The sequence below is a fragment of the Alosa alosa genome, chromosome 11 (assembly GCF_017589495.1).
Source record: "Alosa alosa isolate M-15738 ecotype Scorff River chromosome 11, AALO_Geno_1.1, whole genome shotgun sequence".
In the NCBI taxonomy this organism is placed as follows: Eukaryota; Metazoa; Chordata; class Actinopteri; order Clupeiformes; family Clupeidae; genus Alosa; species Alosa alosa.
Window position 1 is genome coordinate 17,768,922 of NC_063199.1, and position 23,638 is coordinate 17,792,559.

General features: G+C 41.6%; 1 protein-coding gene across 2 annotated transcripts; it reads left to right on the forward strand.

Annotated features, from left to right (window-relative positions):
* Positions 1-5,134: 5,134 nt before the first annotated feature.
* Positions 5,135-23,289, forward strand: LOC125303311 (UDP-glucuronosyltransferase 2C1-like). 2 transcript variants are annotated; one of them, XM_048256987.1, is made up of 7 exons: positions 5,135-5,310; positions 5,535-6,270; positions 7,742-7,890; positions 20,938-21,069; positions 21,362-21,449; positions 21,549-21,768; positions 22,184-23,289. In XM_048256987.1, exons 1-7 carry the CDS (start codon positions 5,248-5,250, stop codon positions 22,464-22,466), a joined length of 1,671 nt encoding a protein of 556 aa, XP_048112944.1. In that variant the 5' UTR covers positions 5,135-5,247; the 3' UTR covers positions 22,467-23,289. The 2 variants fall into 2 exon arrangements, with proteins under 2 accessions (XP_048112944.1, XP_048112945.1); XM_048256988.1 differs by lacking the exon at positions 20,938-21,069.
* The last annotated feature ends 349 nt before the right edge of the window (positions 23,290-23,638 follow it).

Consider the following 23,638-nt stretch of genomic DNA (forward strand, 5'->3'; position numbering starts at 1 on the left):
AACACTATGCCACTGTGCCATGTATCCCAAGCCCTCCATATGCAATAAGGCTTAACAGAGTCATTATATGCAGACAACCAGAGGAGACCTGCCTTGGTACAACTACGTATGAGATGACTTCAGCAAGAGTGATGGGGTACACTACACTAGGGAATTGGAGAGAGGGAGGATAGACTGAAAGAGATAGAGAATTGGCATAGATAGATAGATCAATATGGAAATGAAATGTTTCTGCAGGGGTGACATATCTACCCTCACATGTGCTGGTGTACAACACATAAGAGATGAAAATCTCTTTTGAAGAGACATGAATGCATTTGAGTTTTCACACTGTAGTGTGCATGATTGCTTTGACGTTTAGTGCCGTGTTTTATATTCTGTCAGTGTTGCAGTGATGGCACATTTTAGACACACATAGACACATGGAAAAACAGAAACTTTGTAGTGCTCTGAGTGCTGGTTGTCATCCACTAGGGGGAGCTCTCATCTATAATGACGATGATGGAACAGTAGAAAGGTAAGGCAGACGATTTAGGCTTTAAGTAACAATATGTGAGGCAGTTGAAACAGAAACATAACACTTTTAAGCTTAGCCTACAAAACATATTGTGATCATCACACAGGGCTTTTCGAGCAGTAAGAACTGCACAGTTGTAAAAAACTGCTTGGTTTTTAAGTTTGAGACAGTACATCAAAAGAGTAACAATTGTAAAAAAGTCAAAAAGTAGCAATTCTACACACTATTTTTCATCTCAACTTTTAAGGGAAAAAAATAAATTACAGTAAATAGAAATAGGTTACTACAGTACATTTGAATAAAGTAAAAGTATTTTATTTCCGACCTATGAAAGCCCTTTTTACAACCTCAATCTAAGGACACAGATTTCTTTCTTCCAGATTGCTTTAGGCATAACATCATCACATCCCTTTACTGTACCAGATGAGGAGAAATGTCAGTGCTGAGCGCAGGTGTTAGTAGGCCGGGTTTGTGCCGACGCCCTCTGACCTGCCGCAGAGAGGATGTTGCTCTCACGTTCTCCTTCACATGTTTGCTTTGTTTTTCCATATCCCTTTTCATCTCATCATTCCTTTTCTTACCCCTCTCTCGCTTTGATCTCTTCCCACTTTCCGTTTCTTTTCATATCCTCCGTGCCCTCCCCTCCCTTCCTCTCTCTCTCTCTCTCTCTACCTCCCTCCTTCCTCCTCTCTCACGTCCTGTGTCTGTTATTACTTTCCTTCTGTTTGTTTTACAGATTTTCCTCCCCCCTCATCTTTTCTTTTCTTTTCGCTTCGTGCACTCGTCTCCTCGCCAACCCACCCGTCACTCTGTTGCTCCTCCTGTCTCCCCGAATCCGAGCGTTCAAAGCGGATAGGAAACGTCAGCCATGCCAACACCACGCACGCGTTGACATGGCACTTCAAAAAAGCCCGAGACAGGGGAAAGAGAATATTCTACAAATTTGATCAATTGTTCCACGTCACCCTCCTGCCTTTCCTGTCTCCTTACACCTGCCCCCCCCCCCACAACACACACACACACACACACACATGTCTGTACATGTGGACCAGGTGTGGGGAGGGGGTTTGAGGAGGCTCTTTTAGAAAACACACCTGCACTCGTCCACCTCTGACCTATCTGAAGCCGCCACACACACACACACACACACACACACACACACACACACACATATACACACACACACACCACACACACACACACCTATGTCTGAGGCTCAGTTGTGCTGCTTCTCCAGCTTATGAACTGGAGATGCTGATTCTTCTCTCAAAATGGAGCACCAAGCCATCTGTGAGTGTGAGGGGGAGAGACAGACAGGGAGGCATTTTAGAGACGATACTCTGCACTGCCTTCTATCTGATCGGTGGGAGGCTTTGTCGACAGCTCGCAAAGGGCTTCACCTTAACCCAGCTCTGCTTTTAACCAGTTGCAGAAGCAGGTACCAAACCAGCCTCTCCTGGTCTCTTCCAGTTTCACTCTGCCTCTGTGCAACTGCCGGAGGGTCCTTGGATTATTGCAGCCTTTTTGCACACACACACACACACACACACAAACACACACGCATACACACGGTGTAAAATATGTGCTGATAGTCTCTGGCCAATAACTGTGAAATTCGGCTCCTTCCACGACAACGAAGACAACACCAACAACAACGCCGCCTCCACCTCCCCTATGTCGTGTCTGTGTGGTGGCTGAGGAGAGCAGGTGAGACTTGGGTCCCAAGCAGCGCAGAATGGATGACGTACGAGCGCATCAGTGGCTTTTCACCTGGGTCCCTGTGGCAGGTAGAGCCAATTGCTACAGATTAGGAGGAGACAGAAAAAGGGACAAGAAAGATAGAAAGAAAGGGAGGGAGAAGGAAAGAGAAAGAAGGTGAAAGAGACAGAAAGTGAGAGGGAGTGGAGAGAGAGAGAAAACGAAACAGGATATGATCCAAGAGAGAGTGAATTGGAGAGATGGAGTGTGAGCGGGGTACAAGGTACAAGGGAAGTTGTCAAAGGAGGATAAAAACAGCAACTTGAGTCTGCAGCTGAGAAGTGGTTTTCCACTAGCCGCTGGCCAGTAAAGTGTTGATCTAAAGGGTTGTTTTTTTTCTCAGGGAAGGATCAGTCTCTCTGCTGACCCACTAAAAGCTTCTCCCACCAGCCTCCCCACCTCTCCCCTCACTGACCTCCCCACCTTCCCTCACCAGCCTCCCCACCTCTCCCCTCAACTCCCCCCAGCAGACTCACTGCCTCTCCCCTCACCTCTCTTCATAGCCAAAGAGACTCGGAGCTGTCAGAACAGTGTGACTCAATCTTAACCCATGGATGCCCTCTGAACTTCCATAGCCAGATTAAAACAGAACAAAAGGCTACGTAAAACAACTACCCTTGGGGCATGTAAAGTGCCTCAAAAGCCCCTCATTACAACAGAGCCTAAAGGGTCCTTCGGGGCAGGGGCTGAAGTAGAGGGTGGAAACGGATTGGCACCCGAGTTGACTGCTCAGCGGATGGATCGCTTCTCTTATAAAACACTTGTCTCGTAAAGCGCTCGGCTCATTATCAAAGGACCATGAGAAGAGCAGGTTTTCCTCACATCTTCAAACAGCCCAGCGGAGATCCTTCCATGTTTGTGTGTGTGTGTGTGAGCTGTGACCGAGACAGCGTGGGAGCTGAGATGCAGAGAGCACAGAGTGGGAATGGGATGCAATGTGCTCGGCGGAGGCTGCATTGGGAATGTCAGGAGCCACAGGCACCCATAGGCCAGGTTGGGCTGGAGGAGAGGAGGTAGAAGAGAGGAGAGGAGAAGAGAAGAGGAGAAGAAGAAAGAGAGGAGAGGAGAAGAGAGGAAAGCAGAGGATAGAAGAAGAGAAGAGAGGAGAGGAGAAGAGAGGAGAGCAGAGGAGAAGAGATGAAAAGAGAGGAGAGGAAAGGGGAGGAGAGGAGAAGAGGAGCAGAGAGGAGAAGAGAGGAGAGGAAAGGGGAGGAGAGGAGAAGAAAGGAGAGGAGAGCAGAGCAGAGGAGAAGAGAAGAGAGGAGGGGAGAGGAGAAGAGAAGAGAGGAGGGAAGGGAGGAGAGGAGGAGAAGAGAGGAGAGGAAAGGGGAGGAGAGGAAAAGAGAGGAGAGCAGAGGAGAAGAGAGGAGAGCAGAGAAGAGAAGAGAGGAGAGGAAAGGGGAGGAGAGGAGAAGAGAGGAGAGGAAAGCTCACTCCACTCCAAATGACCCCACTGGTACAGCCTCTTTGCTGGTTGGCTGAGGACAGAGGAAATGCGATAACTGTGAGCCGTGTATTACCGGTCCCAGGCTGGCTTGAATGAACAGGTATGATAAGGGATCAGATTTCAAAAATAATTCAGTGGAAATGCATGGATTCCAGTTTCTTCCAGTAGCAGCAAGTGGAATCCATGCATTTCCACTGAATTATTTTTGAAATCTGATTCTTACTCGTCGCTCGACTTATCGTGACAATTCAAGATGGCTGCAAACGCTAAACTTCGTGAAGATACTGTCTGTATAAATCGTCTTGTAAGTAAACTACCAGTGCTTTTTCAAAAGTTCTCAATGTCTCTGTTTTAAATGTCAGGGCCCTCGGAAGTCTACCAATGAAGTGTGAAGATACATTGAGCCCTCGTAAATGGTGTAAAACAGTGATTTATTTGCATGGCTAGCCCGATGCGTCAAGCACCACCATTGAAAAAAGCTGTTGGTAGCATCGGGCAACTAGCCCAGATTTTGGAGTGCAGGGACAAGCCGAGATGGGCTATGAGACATAATGCTCACACTCGGTATCATGTTTCAACACACTTTAGGTCAATATCACACCGGAATTCTCCTTTAACTTCCAGTCCACTACACATGCTCTTAACTCTTAAATCTGTAATCATACCTTTGACTGATTTCTAGATGTTATCTGGTCTCTCTCTCACCTACTTTTTCTCCCTAGTAATCAGCATTCATAAGTGTGCAAAAACCAACCCACCAATACAGATTAACCCACCAATAACCCCACACACACACACACACACACCTGTATTGCATTTCTCCCCCTCCTCTTCTAAAGTGCTACAGCACAGAGGGCGGCTGGAAGGTGTCCGGGCAGGTGCATTGCAGGGGCAGGGAGGGTCAAGCTATTATTGGGTGTGATATTTCCATCCAGGGCGAAAACGTCTGATGTCAACCAATTTAGCAGTGTGACCACTATGAAGAGCGAGAGAGGGAGGGAGAGAGGGATTGGCAGACAAAGACATGGGTCACTGGGGAATAGGAAGTAGAAAGTCCCCCCCTCACCCCCATCCTCAAATGCCCAGCCCCTGGGACATCAATGAAAAGATGTGAGATGTGAACACTGACACCAAAATGTGGCAGGATAATGCAGACCAGGTAAGAAGACAGCTGATGTGTCTGTTCACATCTTTGAATCAAAGATGGAAAGTACAGTATATCTAAATGCCCACTTTACATTTACGTGCACTCTGAAGAAAAAGACATTGATTAAAAAAAAGCTTTGGCATGACAGAGAATTTGTGGGTGATCTAAAACATTTAAGTCAGATGAGGTAATAACACACATGCAGTTCAAAACTCTGTAGTAACTGAGTTAATCATAACCACTCAAGTGCCAAGCCTACAAGATTTACTCAGCTCAGAACCACAACCTTTGGCCCAGTAATGTTTGTGCAATACACTGCAGAAATAGAGAGAGAGAGAGAGAGAGAGAGAGAGAGAGAGTGCTGTGTCACACAAATCCATGTTGTTACTCTGTGCGGCTGACCGGTCTGGAGACATTCACCATTGCACCTATTCAGAAAAGGTCTGTAAAAACATTAAAGGAATCTCACTTGTACTTGTGTCATGTACAATACTCACATGTTTAAAATGTTTTAAAAAGCTTGTATACACTTTTTATACTAAATGACATAATGTCCTTCAATATGCCAGGTAGGTCACATACAAAACATGTTTAACATATTTTCTTCAATGCTACTGTATTAACACAATGTTATTATTATATAATAAAGAATATGAATTTTGCAGACTTTTTGGCCAGAGATGGCTTCTGTCAATCCAAGTCTGCTGCTACTGGCTCTTCTGGTCTGTGGTCTTCACTGCATACACAGTGGTCAGGTGCTGGTCAACCCAGGAGAGTACAGCCACTGGCAGAACATGCGGGTCATCGTGGAGGAGCTCGTGGAGCGCAACCACAGTGTGACCGTTTTGGTTAACACCGCCTCCCCGACAGTGAATCTCACACGCCAGGAGCGCTTCCGCTTTCACCTTTTCAATGTCCCCCTGCAGAAGGAAAACATGACCGCGCTCTGGGACGACTTTGTGGACCTCTGGAAATACCAGATGAATGGGACAGGCTGGCAGGTGCTTTCCAAGACGTCGGACTTGATGGCGTCCTTCAATTCGTATATCTCCGTTATCTGCAAAGCCCTGGTAGGAAACAAGACTCTCGTGGAGGACCTGAGACGGTCCAGGTACGAGGTGATCCTAACTGACCCCTTCACCCCCTGTGGGGACCTCATGGCCGACGCACTGGACGTGCCGTTCATAATAACAATGAGAATTACGTTCGGCTTCATCTATGAGAGAATGTGTGGGCAGATGCCCACCCTGCCATCTTTTGTACCCTGCACCCCAATCTTGGCCACAGACCAGATGAATTTCAGGGAGAGGCTGGTTAATTTCGGGAGCTACTTTATGCATTCTGCCATGTTTCTTCTTCATACATCAAAGTACCTAAGCAGTGTCTACAGTGAGATCAAAGGTATGGGATCAACAATTTAAGTTATCAGGGAATAAGATTAATATGCATTTAATTTATCTTTTTTTATTTTTTAGAATTTAATATATGTATTTTTTTCTGCCTTAATGGTTTTAGATTATAACCGGCCTGGCAGGTTATCGACTAAGCAATGATAATTCATATTTGATTGATGTCATAATACATGTCTTCATGCATGGATGGTCAGCTTTTATTACAACTTGTCTTTATAAAATCCCAATTAACCTATAAATTAACTATTCTCACAAACTCACACAATTCTCATATTAAATCAAAATAGAAAAATGACTGATCAGATTACATAAATCTGAAGACAACACAGAATGCTAGAGTATAATTGCATTTATGATGGACTGAATGGAGGATTGAAAAAGTGCATCCACTTAAGGGCCATGTCTGGAGTCTCAATACACTTCATCTAAGTGTTCATTTATGCTACTCAGTTCTTGTGGAAAACACAAGATAATGAATATAAACTCTAATCTAACTGAGGTCATATTCATAACCTACACTCTTTCAGTGGGCCACTGGGCCAAAGACACTTTTTGACTGAGGAAGACACTGTGCAGCGAAATGTTTACACCTATTTAAGTCTCAAAAATCTATTTGTGTGCTCTGGTCTAGAGGTCTGCACGGGACAGATTTTTTAAGTCCCGCGCAGGCAACATTCTATCCCACTCCCGCAATAATGTGTAATTTTTAGTCCTGCTCCCGCCCGCATTTGTAACATTAGGTCCCGCTCCCGCCCGCAAAAGCCCGCAGGATATGCAGGAGCGATATTTAGTTTTGCCTTCTGTTTCACAAAAGGAGCACTTGACACACACAACTGAAAAAAACTACCAAAACTGATTTTAAGTTTCATGATTCTGAATGTAGGCTACTGTAACAAAGCTATGCTAGCTGGCATTCGTTCTTTAGAAAGACACTAACATCTGAAGTAATCTAGTGGTGTCCTCTTCCTCTGTCATGCTTTCGATTTCCAGTTTCAACAACGCAGCAGCAGGAAAGAATTGAACCCACGTAGGCCTAAACGACAGTAGGCCTATCCATCATTTAGGCTGCTTAAACCCACTTTTTAATGCTGCCTAACACAATATCTAGCTCAACTATAATCCTATACACTACTAATTTCTATATGTTATTTTACGCATATATTTAATTTGCGGGAGTGCAGTGAATCATCGGTTTCTCCCGCACCCACAAACGCACCTCTCTTATCCCGCCCACTCCTGCATAGAGCTTTCAAAACGTGTCCCGTGCCGCACTCTTGCGTCGCGACCCGTGGACACCGCGGAAGTGCAGACACTACTCTGGTCCTTCCATAGGTTCAGTCATTTGTGGCTCAGGGCCTGTTAGAAATCCTGTGGAGTACTGTATAAGCTGATATAGAAAATGTAACAAAAAACAACAACTAAAGAGCTTTTCTGCTTTGCCTCTCCTCATTGTCATATAGGGAAACCAACAAGCGTGTGTGAGATGGTGGGTAAAGCTGACCTGTGGTTCATCCGCTCCCACTGGGTCTGGGAGTACCCAAGACCCTTCCCTCCAAACTTCATCTTTATTGGAGGTCATCACTGCAAACCTGCTAAACCACTTCCTCTTGTAAGTCAACAGATATACACAGGTCATCTGCTGGAAACATTAGGCCTAGTTTTTGGTCAAAGTTTTCTCCTTGGATTCCTGGTCAGAACCCCTATTGGAACAGATTAAAACTTGGGGCATGTTGAATTTTGTCCAAAAATCCAATATGGCCACCGTATTCCAAAATGCCACATTTTTACACACTTTTTCCTATGCTATGGGGACATTTCCAGTAAAAACAGTGTCATTTTAGCAAAAAAAAAACTGTTCTTTTCTATCAAATACATATTTACTGAGGTTAAATGATGATTTTAAAAACCTAAGTATTTTTCTAACAATTTTAAATCATTAAAAAATTACTAGATGTACCGCATAGCGGTACAAAATATGACCGCCGCTCAGTCTTGTACATCCATTCCGCGAAAATAAATCATATAAATGAATTTGTCTCCATCTTCTACTCCATCCCCCACTCTTGAAACTTTTGTGTATGCTTGTTTGAATGTGTGTTTGCGGGCGCTACACAAAAGTAGCCTAGGCTGCAAAGGTGAATAGATTTGTAGCACTTGCCAAAAAATTTGTAGCATTGTTATAAAACCTTTAAAATATCTTAACAATCACAAGTAGGGCAGTTCATCACAGTCAATCCATTGCAACTGGACTGATGAAAGGTACACCTGTAGGCTACATTGTATTTGGGAAAAGCAGAAGGTAGCAGCATAATGTATTTATTTATTTATTATTTTACAAAACAATCCCTGTCAGTTCCATGCCGTTTTCAACAGCTATCAAGAAGAGAGGTCATGTCATGGATTTTTGTGAATGTTTCTTCTTCTACATATGCATAAGTTTAGTCATCTAGTTCATATGATATTCAGCTTTATTGTCAATGCACAAATTAAATACCAGTAGTCTAAAACAAAATGCCGTTTTACCCAGTGGTGCAAAAAACTGACATGTCCAAAAGGGCCTTCCTGAAATGCGTTGCTAGACTGCTACACATTTTAACGGGCCAAGTTGAAGAGCTACTGTCCGTTATTGTTTGTGCAAATAATATGCTGATTCATGTTCCCTTGCATTTTGCAACTATGAGGTCCATGGTTAGTCTGGCTTTCGCCAGACCAAGCTCAATCTTTTAAGAAATCGAAAAGGAATCGCCGGCAGATCAGGCTGAGTTCACCCAGCCTAGTCCATTGTAGGCGCCTGATAGAAATATTGTTTAATTTTGCAATTGAGATATCCACGCACTAGCGCAGCTGTGTGAATCACGGAAAGCGACACTTACTAAATGGAACCCAACCCACTGTACAGTAGCTCAAGGTCTATGGCTAAAGCAGCCATAATGAAAGCGTTATCATTGTTTGGATACTTCACACACACGTGTTTTTTAATCACATAGACTTCTACTACCAAGCTGGAATCAAAGCACATCGACTCCCCACTCACACCCTAAACACGCACTTCGAACAAACAAAAAACGTCTCAGTCTCACGGTATAGCCATAGGCAAAACTGTATTGGACCGGTGTAACGTTGAAATCATCCATCGCAAAGAATGATTTTTGTAGCACATGCAACAAAAATGTGTAGGTACAGCCCTGCCCTCGATACATCTCTCAACGTGCGCTCTAAAACATTTGGTTTAAATGGAGATGTAGATCACGGGTGCGTTAATAAATCTACATTGTGGCGAGTTGACACAAATTATTCACTTTGACGAATTTATGTAGTTTCAGTCCTAGTTACTTTACTTTGAGCCATGCTCTTCCTTACTTGAATCACCTTCGAAAATAGCCTATATGGGTGTTTGGGAATGAACGTTGACTCAGATGCTTTTTGAGACTTTGAGCTAAATGTCCCAGCCCGGTGTTTAGGATCATCAGGTTATCTTTCAGGTAGCCTATATTTTCCATTAGAAAACCATCAGGTAGCGAACGTGTTGTGGCTAACTCACTTAGCTCCTGTTAGTAGCCTAGGTTATGGTTATAGGCCTAAGCAAATGAGATGACAGTCAAAAGATGCAATTAGTGCTGTTATCAATTTTCTTGGTAGCCTATAACCGCATTTATGGTTTTCTACAAATACATCAATAATCAAATTGGCCTCTATCACTCAACCAATGCTAACGGTAACATTATTTTACCTACTCTAGGCTATTGATATAATTTAAGATTAACGTAGCCTACCTGCAGTAAAAACCAAGCATGTCTGATAAACATTAGCAGATTTATTTCGGCTTCAAGAAGAAATGGGAATTACATGTCATGCAGAAATCATCCTACCTTTATTAGACGTTCTCTGCGGTACACTACAGTCTTGTCCTTGTAGGAAGCGTAGTGTCTTTCCAACCCACTTTAGATTAACTTCCAACAAAATTACGTCTCACTGCAACGATGCGCCATCTGGTGGACAAACGACTACGTGACGCCAATACTGGAAATGCAGCCAAATTATTTTGATGAATATTTGTTTTTTCTTTAATCCTACTGAATTTGTAATTATGTATCGGCCGTTGTAATTGCCGATACTGATGGTATGTGCATACCTGTGTGTGTGTGTGTGCGTGTGTATATGTGAGCACCATCATCTACAGGCCAATGAGTGTACAGTTACTAAATGTACAGTTACTAAATTTTTTAGACCCCCTCCCCCCCATGGATGAAATTCTACGAAACTTGGCATACCCCCAGAAAATGTCAGGTTAATCATACACATAAAATTTGGTGCAGTTCTGAACATCTTAACTGAAGAGAGGGGCGATTAAAGCAGAATGATATTGCATTTTCATTTTTTACCGGGGGGGTGCAAATCACAAATGAGTGATAGGTTGATGTAGGCCCTTGAGACCAACATACCATAAAAATGTCTTCATCCTCGGTGCACGGTTCAGGTAGTTATTTAGGAAAAACTGCATTTTTTTTGGTTTCGGGGCCCAGCTGGTGGGGAGTGGCCCCGGGGACCAAACAAAATTTTTCCCAAAAGTCTAGTGGGGCTACATACCCACCAAATTTCATGTGCCCCGGTGGTTCGGTGTCCCGGGTATCATTGACCAAAAATTCAGGAAGTAGATGACGGGGAAAAAAAAAAAAAAAAACTTTGACAATCCCTATATGACCGCTTCGCTAGCTTCGCTTAAACCTCTTACAGGTTAAATACAGTTCAAATAAATTGGGTACCTTAACTTACTAAACAGATTAAAACATATGGCATTTTGACATTCTCCCTAAAACTCAATATAAATTCAATAATATGGCCACGGCTGGGGCTCCTGCACTGTACGCCGGCGACCCGGGTTCGATTCCTGCCCGTGGTCCTTTCCGGATCCCACCCCGACTCTCTCTCCCACTCACTTCCTGTCACTCTCCACTATCCTGTCGCATTAAAGGCATAAAAAAGCCCCCAAAAATAAATAAATTTAATAATATCCTAAACTATCACAGGAAGGAGAGCACTGGGCTACTCATTCCACCAACGAGTTACCACTGAGGAAAAGAGTCTTGAATTTGATCTAGCGTTTATGGCTGGTCAACACAACAGATGCTCATCAGATGACCCCAGTGAGTGGCTGGGGATGTACAGCTGGATCATAGAATTGAGATAGCTGTAAGCAGATCCAGTAAGTGTCCTATAGGCCAAGGTCTATTATAAGGAGTCAAGGTAGAGTAGGAGAGGAGTTACATGTGTCCTCTTTGGCTGATTGAAGACCCGGCATGCTGCAGCATTCTGAATCATTTGCAACGATCTTACTACACAATCAGCCAGGCCAGCTAACAGTGAAATACAATAGTCCAGTTTGGATATAACCATGGCCTGCACAAGAAGTTGTGTGGAATCTTGTATCAGATAAGGTCTGATCTTCCTAATGTTGTAAAGGACAATCCAACACGATTTTGCAATTCAGGCTACATGCTCAAAGAAATTAAGTCGGTCATCAATTATGACGCCAAAGTTACGTGCCAGTCTAGTTTGGGTCAGTGAAGAGGAGTCAAGCTGGATGTTAATCTGTTGGGGAATAGCTGTTTTAGCTGGAAACTCCAAAAGCTCAGTTTTTGAGAGATGAAGTTGAAGGTGTCGGTCTGTCATCCAGACTGAAATATCAGGCATGCAGAAATCTGATGGGAAACAGTCCTCAGGTGGTAAAGACAGGTAAAGCCGTCCGCATAGCAGTGAGTCAAATCCATGGGAGTGAATGGTCTCACCCAAGGAAGTGGTGTAAATAGTACCCTAATACTGATCCTAATGGCAACACCTGTGGTGAGGTCATGATACTTTGATACAAGACACACTGAAAGAACGCCCTTTAAGATCTTAAAGACCAAGATCTTTCCCAGAAATTCCCTGTTTAGACAGTGTAGAAAGGAGAATGTCATGGTTTACAGTATCAAAGGCTGCAGGTAAGTCTAGTAGAATTATGACTGAGCAGACTCCTGATTTGAGGTGCTGCTGTTTACAGGTTTGAGTCCGGGCGTGTGCAGGGCTGAACCACGCAGGTTAAACAGTAACAGTAAATGTAAATAGGTTACATTAGCTACTCTCAATGCTTTAGTCACAGACAGAGCAATTTCAGTAGAATGACCACTCTTGAAACCAGACTGCATATTTGGTCTAGCAGTTTGTTCTGACACAAGAAAGATAGACTTGCTTAAAGATCACTTCCTCCAAAGCCAACAAGAAAGGAAGAAAGGAGACAGGTCTAGTTCTTCATTAATTGTATGAAGTGTACTTTTTTTTAGCAAAGACATAACCCTTGCCTGTTTAAAAGAAGAAGGAACTATTCCAGAACTGAGTGTAGTAGTATTAAACACATGCATGACTGCTGGCAGAACAGCAGGTGTGATAGACTGCAGAAGAATAGACGGGACAGGATCCAAAGGGCATGTTGTTGGATTACTTTGCTGAAGCAGTAGAGAAACCTCTTCAAGAGGAGAGAAAGAGTCCAACAATTCACAGGCAAAGCTCTCCTAATGGGCTCATCAAACTGAGCACTTATCCTGTTGTGTTTGCAGTCAAATATGACCGATTGACAATTCTTCTCTCTAAAAAATATTGTTAACTTATTCTCACTACCATGAGGCTTCTTGGCTTTGTTAACACAGGACATCTGAACACACAAAACAAATTTTGATAATTTGTATAACAATTTCAGTGTTTTTTTAACTTTTTTAACTGTTTTATAGAACACTTATGTGTATTTTCGGTCAAAAATGACTGGCCATTCGAAATTAATGGATGAAAAAATGGTCAGTGTATAAAATTGAGTCCAGGCACATACTTATTGATCAGATGGACTATGCACTTCTGTACATTAAAACACACACACACAAACACACCCTCACTCACCCTCTTTGCTTCTATGCCAGCCCCCATTGGAACCTTTCCCCAATGGAATCCTCCCCTTTCTGACTTGCATGAGCTCAGGTCAGTGAGGCCTGCAGGCCATAAATACCAAATGGAAGTTTAAAATTGGTTATATCCAATAGAACACAAGTTGATACAAAGGTCTATCACAACATTAGATGATAATATGTGTGTTACTGTGTATTTATAACAAGTTATAATGCAGCTGTCATTTTTGACCGGGAACACAAAACTAGTAAACATAAAACAAACACAACAGGAGGGTGAAGCAACTTTCAGTGAAAATGTTGCTAAGTCATCTGCTGACAGTGAAGTACAGTATGGCAGTGGTGGAGAATTGAGAAGAGACTTGAAAGTTGAAAAAGTTTTCTACTGTCAGTTGCGATCTCAATCTTGCTCTGATAGAATGTCTTTTTTGCAAGTGTAACAGTGAATGAAAAAGATGATAAGAGATGCAAAGACTGGTAGTTACTAAGACCATCTCCATCTCTGGATTTACATAATTTTCTCTCAGCAGCTCTAAGTATTACTATCATTAATATAGTAATAGTAACAATATATATAGCCGAGTGATAAAATAGTATTTTTTGTAATTCCATCACCTTTATGGAACTATCTTGTTTATTTGTCAAAATGTTTTTAATAGAGAAAACCCCCTCTAGCTTAGCCAAAAGTGTAGACCCAAAAATTCACCATTTTGGGGTTATTATTGAATTTACATTGAGTTTTTGGGAAAATGTCTAAATGCCATGTTTTAATCTGTTTAAGTTAAGGTACCCAATTTATTTGAACTGTATTTAACCTGTAAGAGGCTTATGTTTGAAGGAAATTTGATTATTTCTGATATTTGACAAATATCTGACAAAATTATGATTTTTTTAATGATTTAAAATACTTAGGGTTTTAAAATCATCAGTTAACCTCTGTAAATATGTATTTCATAGAAAAGGACAGTTTTTTGCTAAAATGACACTGTTTTTACTGGAAATGTCCCCATAGCATAGGAAAAAGTGTGTAAAAATGTGCCATTTTTTGGGAATCACTGGCGGCCATATTGGATTTTTGAAAAAATTCAACATGCCCCAAGTTTTAATCTGTTCCAATAGGGGTTCTGACCAGGAATCCATGGAGAAAACTTTGACCAAAAACTAGGTCTAATGTTTCCAGCAGATGACCTCTCTAATATGGAAAAGAAAACCTGATGTCCGAAGGCATGATGATAAATATGCCCCCAGAGTGTAGCACTGTAGTTGCCTGGCTGGTCTAGCTGTTGGTTGTAGCAATTTGAGCTAGGTAACATTGATTATTTTAGTTTTATTTCGTATCGACCGTACTCTGTGACCTCGTCAAACAAAGATCTATGTGAAAAATCGCTGGAATTCTCCTTTAAGTCCATCAGTACTGGGCCCAGTTTCCCGATAACGACGGAGACACGCTCTTAAGAGGGTTTTCTACAATTCATCTTACAATCGTTCGTTTGTTTTTTCCGACTGTTTCCCGAACATGCTCGTAGCATGAACGCGCATGTACTGCTCTTAAGATGCTCTTAAGGGGAGCTGTCCACGTTAATAGTTCTGAAATATCCTCTGATTTGATGGTGATGTCAGGTGACTGCACGTCACAGCTACAGTATAGGCCTACCGTTTAAGCTTCGGATCTACACATTAATTCACATCAATACGAAAATAGAAACACTTTGACATCTGCATGTAAGCATCCCAAATAGGTTATATACCATACACAGACACAACATATAACATACACAATTGTAATTATTTAAGATTAGATTGTTGCACCATGCAATACTTTTTCGCTGTGTCACTTAAGAACACGTTTCAAGATAAGAAAGAAGTCGAGTAAGAAAGTGAGGAAATGTGTAGGCTTAGATTTTGATGCAGTAGGCCTACAGACTAAACCACGTTCCTTTCTCTGCTTGTACCCTTATAGGCCTAATAAAATATAGCCCTCACTTAGCAAAGATAATGGCAAACTAGTCTGGCAGTGTCTCGTTTCATAACTTGATTGCATTTTTGTCTGCTTTTCATCACATTATGATGACCATTAAATGTAGGCTATGCTATTTTGCACGCTAAAATCTAATTCATCACAGGTAAACACAATAAAGAATGGGAATGTAAATTGGATTATGTATTCTAAGTTGTAATTCCTCTGTATGTCCTGTTGGTGACCTCAGTGAGAAGTACTGTTAAGACGCTCTTAGAAGGTAACGAGAACTCTGGAGCACTCGTAGATCTACGAGTGTTTTCTCGACGCTCTTAAGCTACGATGGTTTTGGGAAACAGTCGGCAAATCTTAAGACGTTCGTAAGAGGGACTTTACGACGCTCTTAGGCTTAAGATGCTTTCGGGGAACTGGGCCCTGGCCTATTTTATACAGTTTAAAGTGGAAATGAAGCAGTCAAATAAAACAGATGTCTAACTAGAAATTGACATTCTTACTAATTTTAGCTATACAATTGTCACTTAGAATGACGGTTTTTATCTTGGGTTAGATGTGCGAAAGGCACCATTGCTTACAAACAAAAAGGTTGATTGGATGGTCAAAATGTCCAGGATTTTTGTCAGACACAGGTGGCAACCCTATTTGTGTCCCTATGTCCACTGACATGGAGAGTGTCTGCTGCCAGGAAATGAACCTGGGACATCTAATCCAAAATAACAGATGTATCACGTCCAATCCGACATGCCAAATGCTGTCATTAGAGCGAGACGTGTTGGAGGTCGCAATGCGGTTGCTGAGGGACATCCGAGCCGAAACACTGGAGCCCAATAAACAGCAGTTAACCAGCTACTCTTGATAGGTTGTGCGGAGGGAGTAGGCTAGGGCAGTGGTTTTCAAAGTGGGGGCCGCGAGGGGGTGCCTCAGCAAGTTGGAAAGAAAAATAAAAGCAACAAATAAATACATTTGAAAAATTTTAAATATACCCATTACTATGAGGGTTGTTATACATTGCCATTATAATAATTTGTCGCATATCTGAACATTATTTTCCATCATAATGACTGGAAATAATAGTAGAGTGATAGCTCTCATATAGCAGAAAGCCCCAAATGTAATTTTACACACTGTATGCTCCATCACAAAGTGCTTGTGGCTAAAATAATTATTAGGATTAGCTTAATGTATTTTTAAATTTGCCGTAGTATTGTCGATGGGTTTAATAACACATCAAAGCTGGGACTACACTGATCACCTGAGACTATACTATTTTTTACACCCATACTCAGTTGTTCTGCAATGTATTATCATGGAAGAAAGCTGCGATACAGTACTAGCATAGCATAACATAACAAGCAGATACTGTAACTAGCATAGCATAACATAGCATGAACCCTAAAATCTATGGTTGCTACAAGCGGCAAATCCGTGCAGTTATTTACTTAAAGTGAACAGTTATTTTATGACAGCTTACATAAACAAATCAAAATTCAGACGCCTAGCCTACAGTCCATAAACAACGTCTACCCACAAAACCATGCCTGTCACAATCACAGACCGAGGTTACTACAGAGTAGCCTACACAAGTCAGACGTAGGCTAGCATAGGCTAGCGTACCCACAACAGGTTCTCACCAGGTTCGCAAGTCTCTGCTAATAGTTTCCATTACCACTTGAGCAAAACAAATGCTATCATTGATACTACTCCATCACAAAAAGAAACCTCTTACTCACACATTAGAAGTTCGCTCCCCCGAGTTTATTCACCAATTCATCAACGATGCAACTGCATTTTCAGGTCGCGGTAATCCACATCCATCCAAACACACTATTGCGACTGAACAGAAAATTAAATCTAATAAAGTACTATCTCTGATAGGCCTACAGGCTACATTACAGCGACCCATGTTCTTGTACAAACACAAAAACAAACAACAACAGAATTTGATATTGAAACTAGATGTACCGCAGAGTGGTACAAAATATGACCGCAGCCCAGTCCAGCACATTTTTTCCAGAAAAATAAGTCACGCTTGTCAAATTGTGTTCATTTTCTACTTTGTTCTTTTTGTGTGTTTTGTAATTGAGTGTGTGCAGAGTGTGTGGTTGTTTTTGTGTATATTTTTTGTGTGTGAGTGTGTGTGTGCGTGTGTTTGTGTATGTACAGGTAGGTGTGTTTGTATGTATGGGTGCATGTGTGTGTGTGTGTGTATGTGTGTTTGTGTGCGTGTCGTGTGTGTGCATGTATGTGTGTGTGCATGTGTAGTGTGTGTGTGTGTGTGTGCGCGCATGTGTGTGTGTGTCTTTATGTATGTGTACATAAATAAAGCAAATCAAGGAACCACCTACTCTTTGCGATAAGTGCCATGGGATCTTTAACAACCATGGTGAGTCAGGACCTCAATTTAACATTCATGCAAAGGAAAACATCTCCTGCAGTACAGTGTCCCTGTCATTGCAATAGGACATTGGGATTGATATTTGTTTGGTGGACACAGGAAAGAGTGCCACCTACTGGCCAGCCACCAACACCGCTTCCAGCAGGAACCTACTCTTCCAAGGAGGTTTCTTATCCAAGTACTAACTAAGCCTGCTTAGCTTCAGTAATTCAGCAAAGTTAGGGTATCTGCTGGTCTGGCTGCTGGCTAAAAACAAAAGGTGAAAGGCATATATGATTCTAACTGTCTCACTGAATTGCATTATGCACACTCAATTCTCAGTGGTATCTGCTAGACAACAAGTACCAAAACATGATTAGTTCATAGATTTCACATGTAAAATACATTTTATACAACCCCACCCCCATCTTGCCTGTTCATAATTCTGAAAAAAATTCTTGAATTGTGTGCATGTGTGTGTGTGTGTGCAGAGTGTGTGGTTGTTTTGTGTATATTTTTGTGTGTGAGTGTGTGTGTGTGCGTGTGTTTGTGTATGTACAGGTAGGTGTGTTTGTATGTATGGGTGCATGTGTGTGTGTGTGTGTATGTGTGTTTGTGTGCGGTCGCGGTGTGTGCATGTATGTGTGTGTGCATGTGTAGTGTGTGTGTGTGTGTGTGTCTTGTGTGTGTGTGTGTCTTTATGCATGTGTACATAAATAAAGCAAATCAAGGAACCACCTACTCTTTGGACATAAGTGCCATGGGATCTTTAACAACCATGGTGAGTCAGGACCTCAATTTAACATTCATGCAAAGGAAAACATCTCCTGCAGTACAGTGTCCCTGTCATTGCAATAGGACATTGGGATTGATATTTGTTTGGTGGACACAGGAAAGAGTGCCACCTACTGGCCAGCCACCAACACCGCTTCCAGCAGGAACCTACTCTTCCAAGGAGGTTTCTTATCCAAGTACTAACTAAGCCTGCTTAGCTTCAGTAATTCAGCAAAGTTAGGGTATCTGCTGGTCTGGCTGCTGGCTAAAAACAAAAGGTGAAAGGCATATATGATTCTAACTGTCTCACTGAATTGCATTATGCACACTCAATTCTCAGTGGTATCTGCTAGACAACAAGTACCAAAACATGATTAGTTCATAGATTTCACATGTAAAATACATTTTATACAACCCCACCCCCATCTTGCCTGTTCATAATTCTGAAAAATTCTTGAATTGTGTGCATGTGTGTGTGTACGTGTTTATGTTTGTGTGTGTGTGTGTGTGCATGCATGTGCTTGTGGGTGTGCCTGTGTGTGTACATGTGCATGCATACGTACATATGTCTGCTGTGTGTGTATGTGTCATACGTATGATTACTGTAAATGTATGTGTGTGTGTGAATATCTGTTTATGCACATGTGTGCATATGGAATGGGTTAACATGACCCCTGGAGGCAAACATATGCAAAAAATTGGTCAGCCCCACAGTTTTCAAGATATTCACAGAAAAGTCTGTTGGTGTATGGTCACTAAATGTACACATAAATTAATTTATTGTATGGCCCCCCATGAACGAAAGTCCACGAAACTTGGCATGCATTCGGAGGGTGTCATAATGATCCTACAATTTCAATTTCGTGCAGTTTTGACCATGTCAGCCAGAGATATTGTGATTACAACACCTAATTTTTTGCTTTTTAATTTTTAACTAGGTGGCGCTATACATGAAATAAGTGGTAATTAAATGGAATGGGTTGACATGACCCCTTAAGATCAACATACAAAAAAAGGTGGTCCTCCTAAACCCTACGGTTCTCGAGATATTCACAGAAAACTGTATCTGCCCTACCCTCCTTTCGGGGGGTCCAGTCCAGCGGGGGGGCTACAGATCAAAATGAAAAACGATGGTTCCATGCTATTCATGTGGGGCTACATGCCCACCAAGTTTCGTGTACCCCGGTCTTTCAGTGTCCCGGGAATCCTTGATGGAAAATTGGCCATGCGAGAAAAATAAATAAATAAATAAATATATAATGACTAAATAAAAATATATATGACTAAACTTACATGACCACCGCTTCGCTGCGCGGCGGTCATAATAAAGTCCGCTAATAGCTAAAACATCCACAAACAAATGCTAACCATTCTGATGACGTAGCGCTATACATGAAATGAGTGGTAATGGGATGGGTTAACATGGCCCCTTAAGACCAGCATACAAAAATGGTGGTCCTCCTAGGCCCTACAGTTCTCGAGATATTCACAGAAAACCGTGTCCGGCCACCTACAGGCCAGTTGGTGTACAGTAACATAAATTCATTTATTGTTTGGCCCCCCATGAACGGAATTCCACGAAACTTGGCGTGCATTCAGAGGGTGTCATAATGATCCTACACATCTAATTTCTTGCAGTTTTGACCATGTTAGGTCACAGATACACAGATTTTTACTTTTTTGTTTTTAACTAGGTGGCGCTATACATGAAATGAGTGGTTATGGAATGGGTTGACATGGCCCCTTAAGATCAACAAAAAAGGTGGTCCTTCAAAACCCTACGCTTCTCGAGATATTCACAGAAAACTGTGCCCTACCCTCCTTTCGTGGGGCTACAGTACATGCCCACCAAGTTTCGTGTAACCCGGTCTTTCAGTGTCCCGGGAATCTTTGACGGAAAATTGTCCATGCGAAAAAGGAAAAAAAAAAATTACAGTGATGCTAAATGACACCGACGAAGGCCATAAGGCCGAAACGTTTGTTCATTTACCCCTGTTGCTAATGAAATAAATCGGCAAGAAAAAATTTTTTTTTGGAGTGCGACCAATCTTTGATTTTCAGTGATGCTAAATGTCAAATGCACTGTGCACTGCACTGTGACTGCGCAGCCTAACGTGTTGCTGCTTCATATCAAGCCTGATATACTTGAAATGACTGCATATCAATGTAAATATACAGTACACACAAGCACAAGTTTAAACTTCATGTAAATGTTATCAATGTTATTTATCACTCTGCCACAATGCTGCTGCTACTACTACTCTGTCAGAAGGTTACACTAGGACTATGTAAATATACAACACAACTACCTCTATTTTTTGATATATATTCTATATTTCTATATTTTGATAAATGTTCTATATTTCAGTCTCGCACTTTAATGGCTGTATGTGGTATGTCTGTATATTTTTATTTTTTTATTGTCTATGGCTATGTCTATGTCTAAAGGATGTCTATGTCTGTATTTAAAGTATGTCTATGTCTGCATGGGAATAAGAAACGAAATTTCAATTCTTTGTATGACCAGTGCATGTAAAGAAATTGACAATAAAGCCGACTTGACTTGACTTGACTTGATATTATTTGTGTGTCTTTTATCAGGACTTGGAGGAGTTTGTGCAGAGCTCGGGTGATGATGGCATTGTCGTGTTCACATTTGGATCAATGTTCAAGAACCTCACAGAGGAGAGGAGAAACATGTTTGTGTCGGCTCTTGGACAGATCCCTCAGAAGGCATGTCCTGCTTATAGTACTGTATATCTTAACTGCTAACACTTGCTTTGCACAAGAATTTGAATCCAAGAGTCACTAAATACCACCAACTGAGCAGACCTGTAGAGGCATGCAGGTGAAACACATTGTCCCATCAATAAAAAAATAATTAGCAAGAGTTTGCGGGTACAAAAGTAGGCATTTGTGTAGAAATAGAGACAGCACAATTCCTCAAAAAGCCTCATGTAGATATACATCAAGGGAAGTGTTAGCTAGTTTTTTGCTAATCACTGTACTTGTTGTGTGCTCTTAGGTGGTTTGGGGGTTTGGTGGCGAGAGACCTCGGACTCTTCCTGCCAACATTAGAATCTACAACTGGATCCCTCAGAAGGATTTGCTAGGTCAGATTATTTTACCGTTCCTTGACAAAAAGCAATGACTTGTATTGTGGCAGTTAATCGTAGTTTATTTCCAACGTTTTCTGTTTTTCACTTACAAAGGACATCCAAAAACCAAAGCCTTCATATCCCACGGAGGTTCCAATGGACTATATGAAGCCATCTACCATGGGGTCCCACTTCTGGGTGTCCCTCTGTTTGCTGACCAACCCGACAACATCTTCATCCTGGAAAAGAAAGGCGCTGCCATCATGCTAGATTTCTACAACATGAACTCAGACGACCTGGTGAAGGGCCTGCGTGCTGTGATAAACGACCCATCGTAAGTCCTTCTTAATCAAAGAGAGCTCAGCTTTATAGCCTTCACCTCTATTCATTTATGTTCATCCTGTTATTTCTCAATACAGCTAGAGTACGAAAACTAGTTCCAAAAATAGTTAGCAATGTTACACTACTTACAGTGCCACTTATTCTTACTGTACTCTACTGTTATTGTCGTAAAATTGTTGAGAATTGCTTTAAAACTTAAACTGTTTACCATGTTGTTAGTCGCTTTGGCTAAAAATGCGTCAGCCAAATGTAATGTAATGTAATGTAATGTAATGTAAAAGTATTCACCCCCTTGGATATTACCCCTTTTACTGCTTTTATAAATGTAATCTTGTGACTTACTTACATCATCCCATAGCCTACTGTTACTTAATCCCAGATGGTGATGAAGATCATTTACCCGGCAGGTACAAGGAGAACATGATGAGGCTGTCACGCCTTCATCATGATCAACCAATGAAACCTCTGGACCGGGCAGTATTCTGGACCGAGTTTGTGATGCGCAACAAAGGAGCCAAGCACCTGCGAGTGCAGGCCCACAACCTCAGCTGGGTCCAGTACTACTGCCTGGACGTGGTGCTCTTCCTGTTCTCTGTGGCAGGGCTGTTTGGCTGGCTGACCTTTAAGTCATGCAGACTGTGTATCCGTGCGTGCTGCCAGAAAAGTCACAGGAAGAGGAAAGCTGAGTGACAGTACCCGCTAGGGCTTCCCAGAGTATTCAACAGAAATCACAAGGAAAACAGGTAGTGGCTCAGTATTGCACGCGTCTTTGTATACATGAGTAGATGAAGTTTACAGATTTTTTTTTGACCTCAGTGCTAAATACTGTTGTATTACAGACCAACAATTGTATAGTATTACATGTGGAGTGGCAGCATCCTAATACATTATAATTACCACAAAATGGTTAAGGTAGAAGTTAAGCACATCAGTGGATTATGTGATGTTAAGCCTTATGAGGGCACAATCAAATTCTGTACTACATGCATGTAGATACAGTAGGTACAGACCAGCTGCTAAAACGCATCAGAAGAATGCATGACAAATGACAACAGACCATGATGCTGAAGGACGAAATGTTTGTTTTGTAGTCTTGTTTTTGTTTGTTGTTGATAAACAGTTGCAAGTTGGATTTATCAACAGATTCTAAAGGAAAAGGCAATAAACCTGAGATACGAAAACAACAAATGAAACCAAAGCAAAAACCTGTGTAATGTATTGTGCTATCTGTTTTTGTTAACACTTTAATCCACCACACATGTCATTATTACATAATGTTAACTCATGACACTTAACACATACGTTTGACGGTCTGGCATGGCATATTTATGGTTATAATATCAAATTATCATGCAAACACATTGACAGATTATAATGTCTTGGTCAGTGTCCAATTGGCATGACAAAACATTTACTGGTTATGTTGTAATGACAAGTTGTGATATCAGAGACTTACAAGTAATTACAAGTGATAAAAATGACACTTAATGACAAGGTTAATTAAAAATCCATAGACTCCTTAATGTTCATGACAGATGTCATGTCGTAGTCAGGATGGTGTCATCACAATCATGCACATCCCTTCAAATAAAGTGTTACCCACTTTATTTATGCAAATAAGCTGTGCCTTGGTGAAGCTCACGAGACGTCTTTTGATCATGTTGACTGAACTGTTTGAACAAGTTTGACAGTTTACATGATGAGGATGTTGATGTGATATACAATGAACTGTGATGTAACATCCTGTCAGTTTTGTATAATCATGCTCACAGGTCCAAATTCCCTTATTCATTGGTGTCTGGTTCACTCAGGTTGTTTGCAGTTGCAGATGCACACACAGTTAACATGAGGATATTATATCT

Coding starts and splice junctions, on each gene's coding strand:
- LOC125303311 (XM_048256987.1), top strand. CDS start 5,248: ATGTTGTTACTCTGTGCGGCTGACCGGTCTGGAGACATTCACCATTGC. Junction 6,271..7,741: donor TGTCTACAGTGAGATCAAAG/GTATGGGATCAA, acceptor ATTGTCATATAG/GGAAACCAACAAGCGTGTGT. Junction 21,070..21,361: donor TTGGACAGATCCCTCAGAAG/GCATGTCCTGCT, acceptor GTGTGCTCTTAG/GTGGTTTGGGGGTTTGGTGG.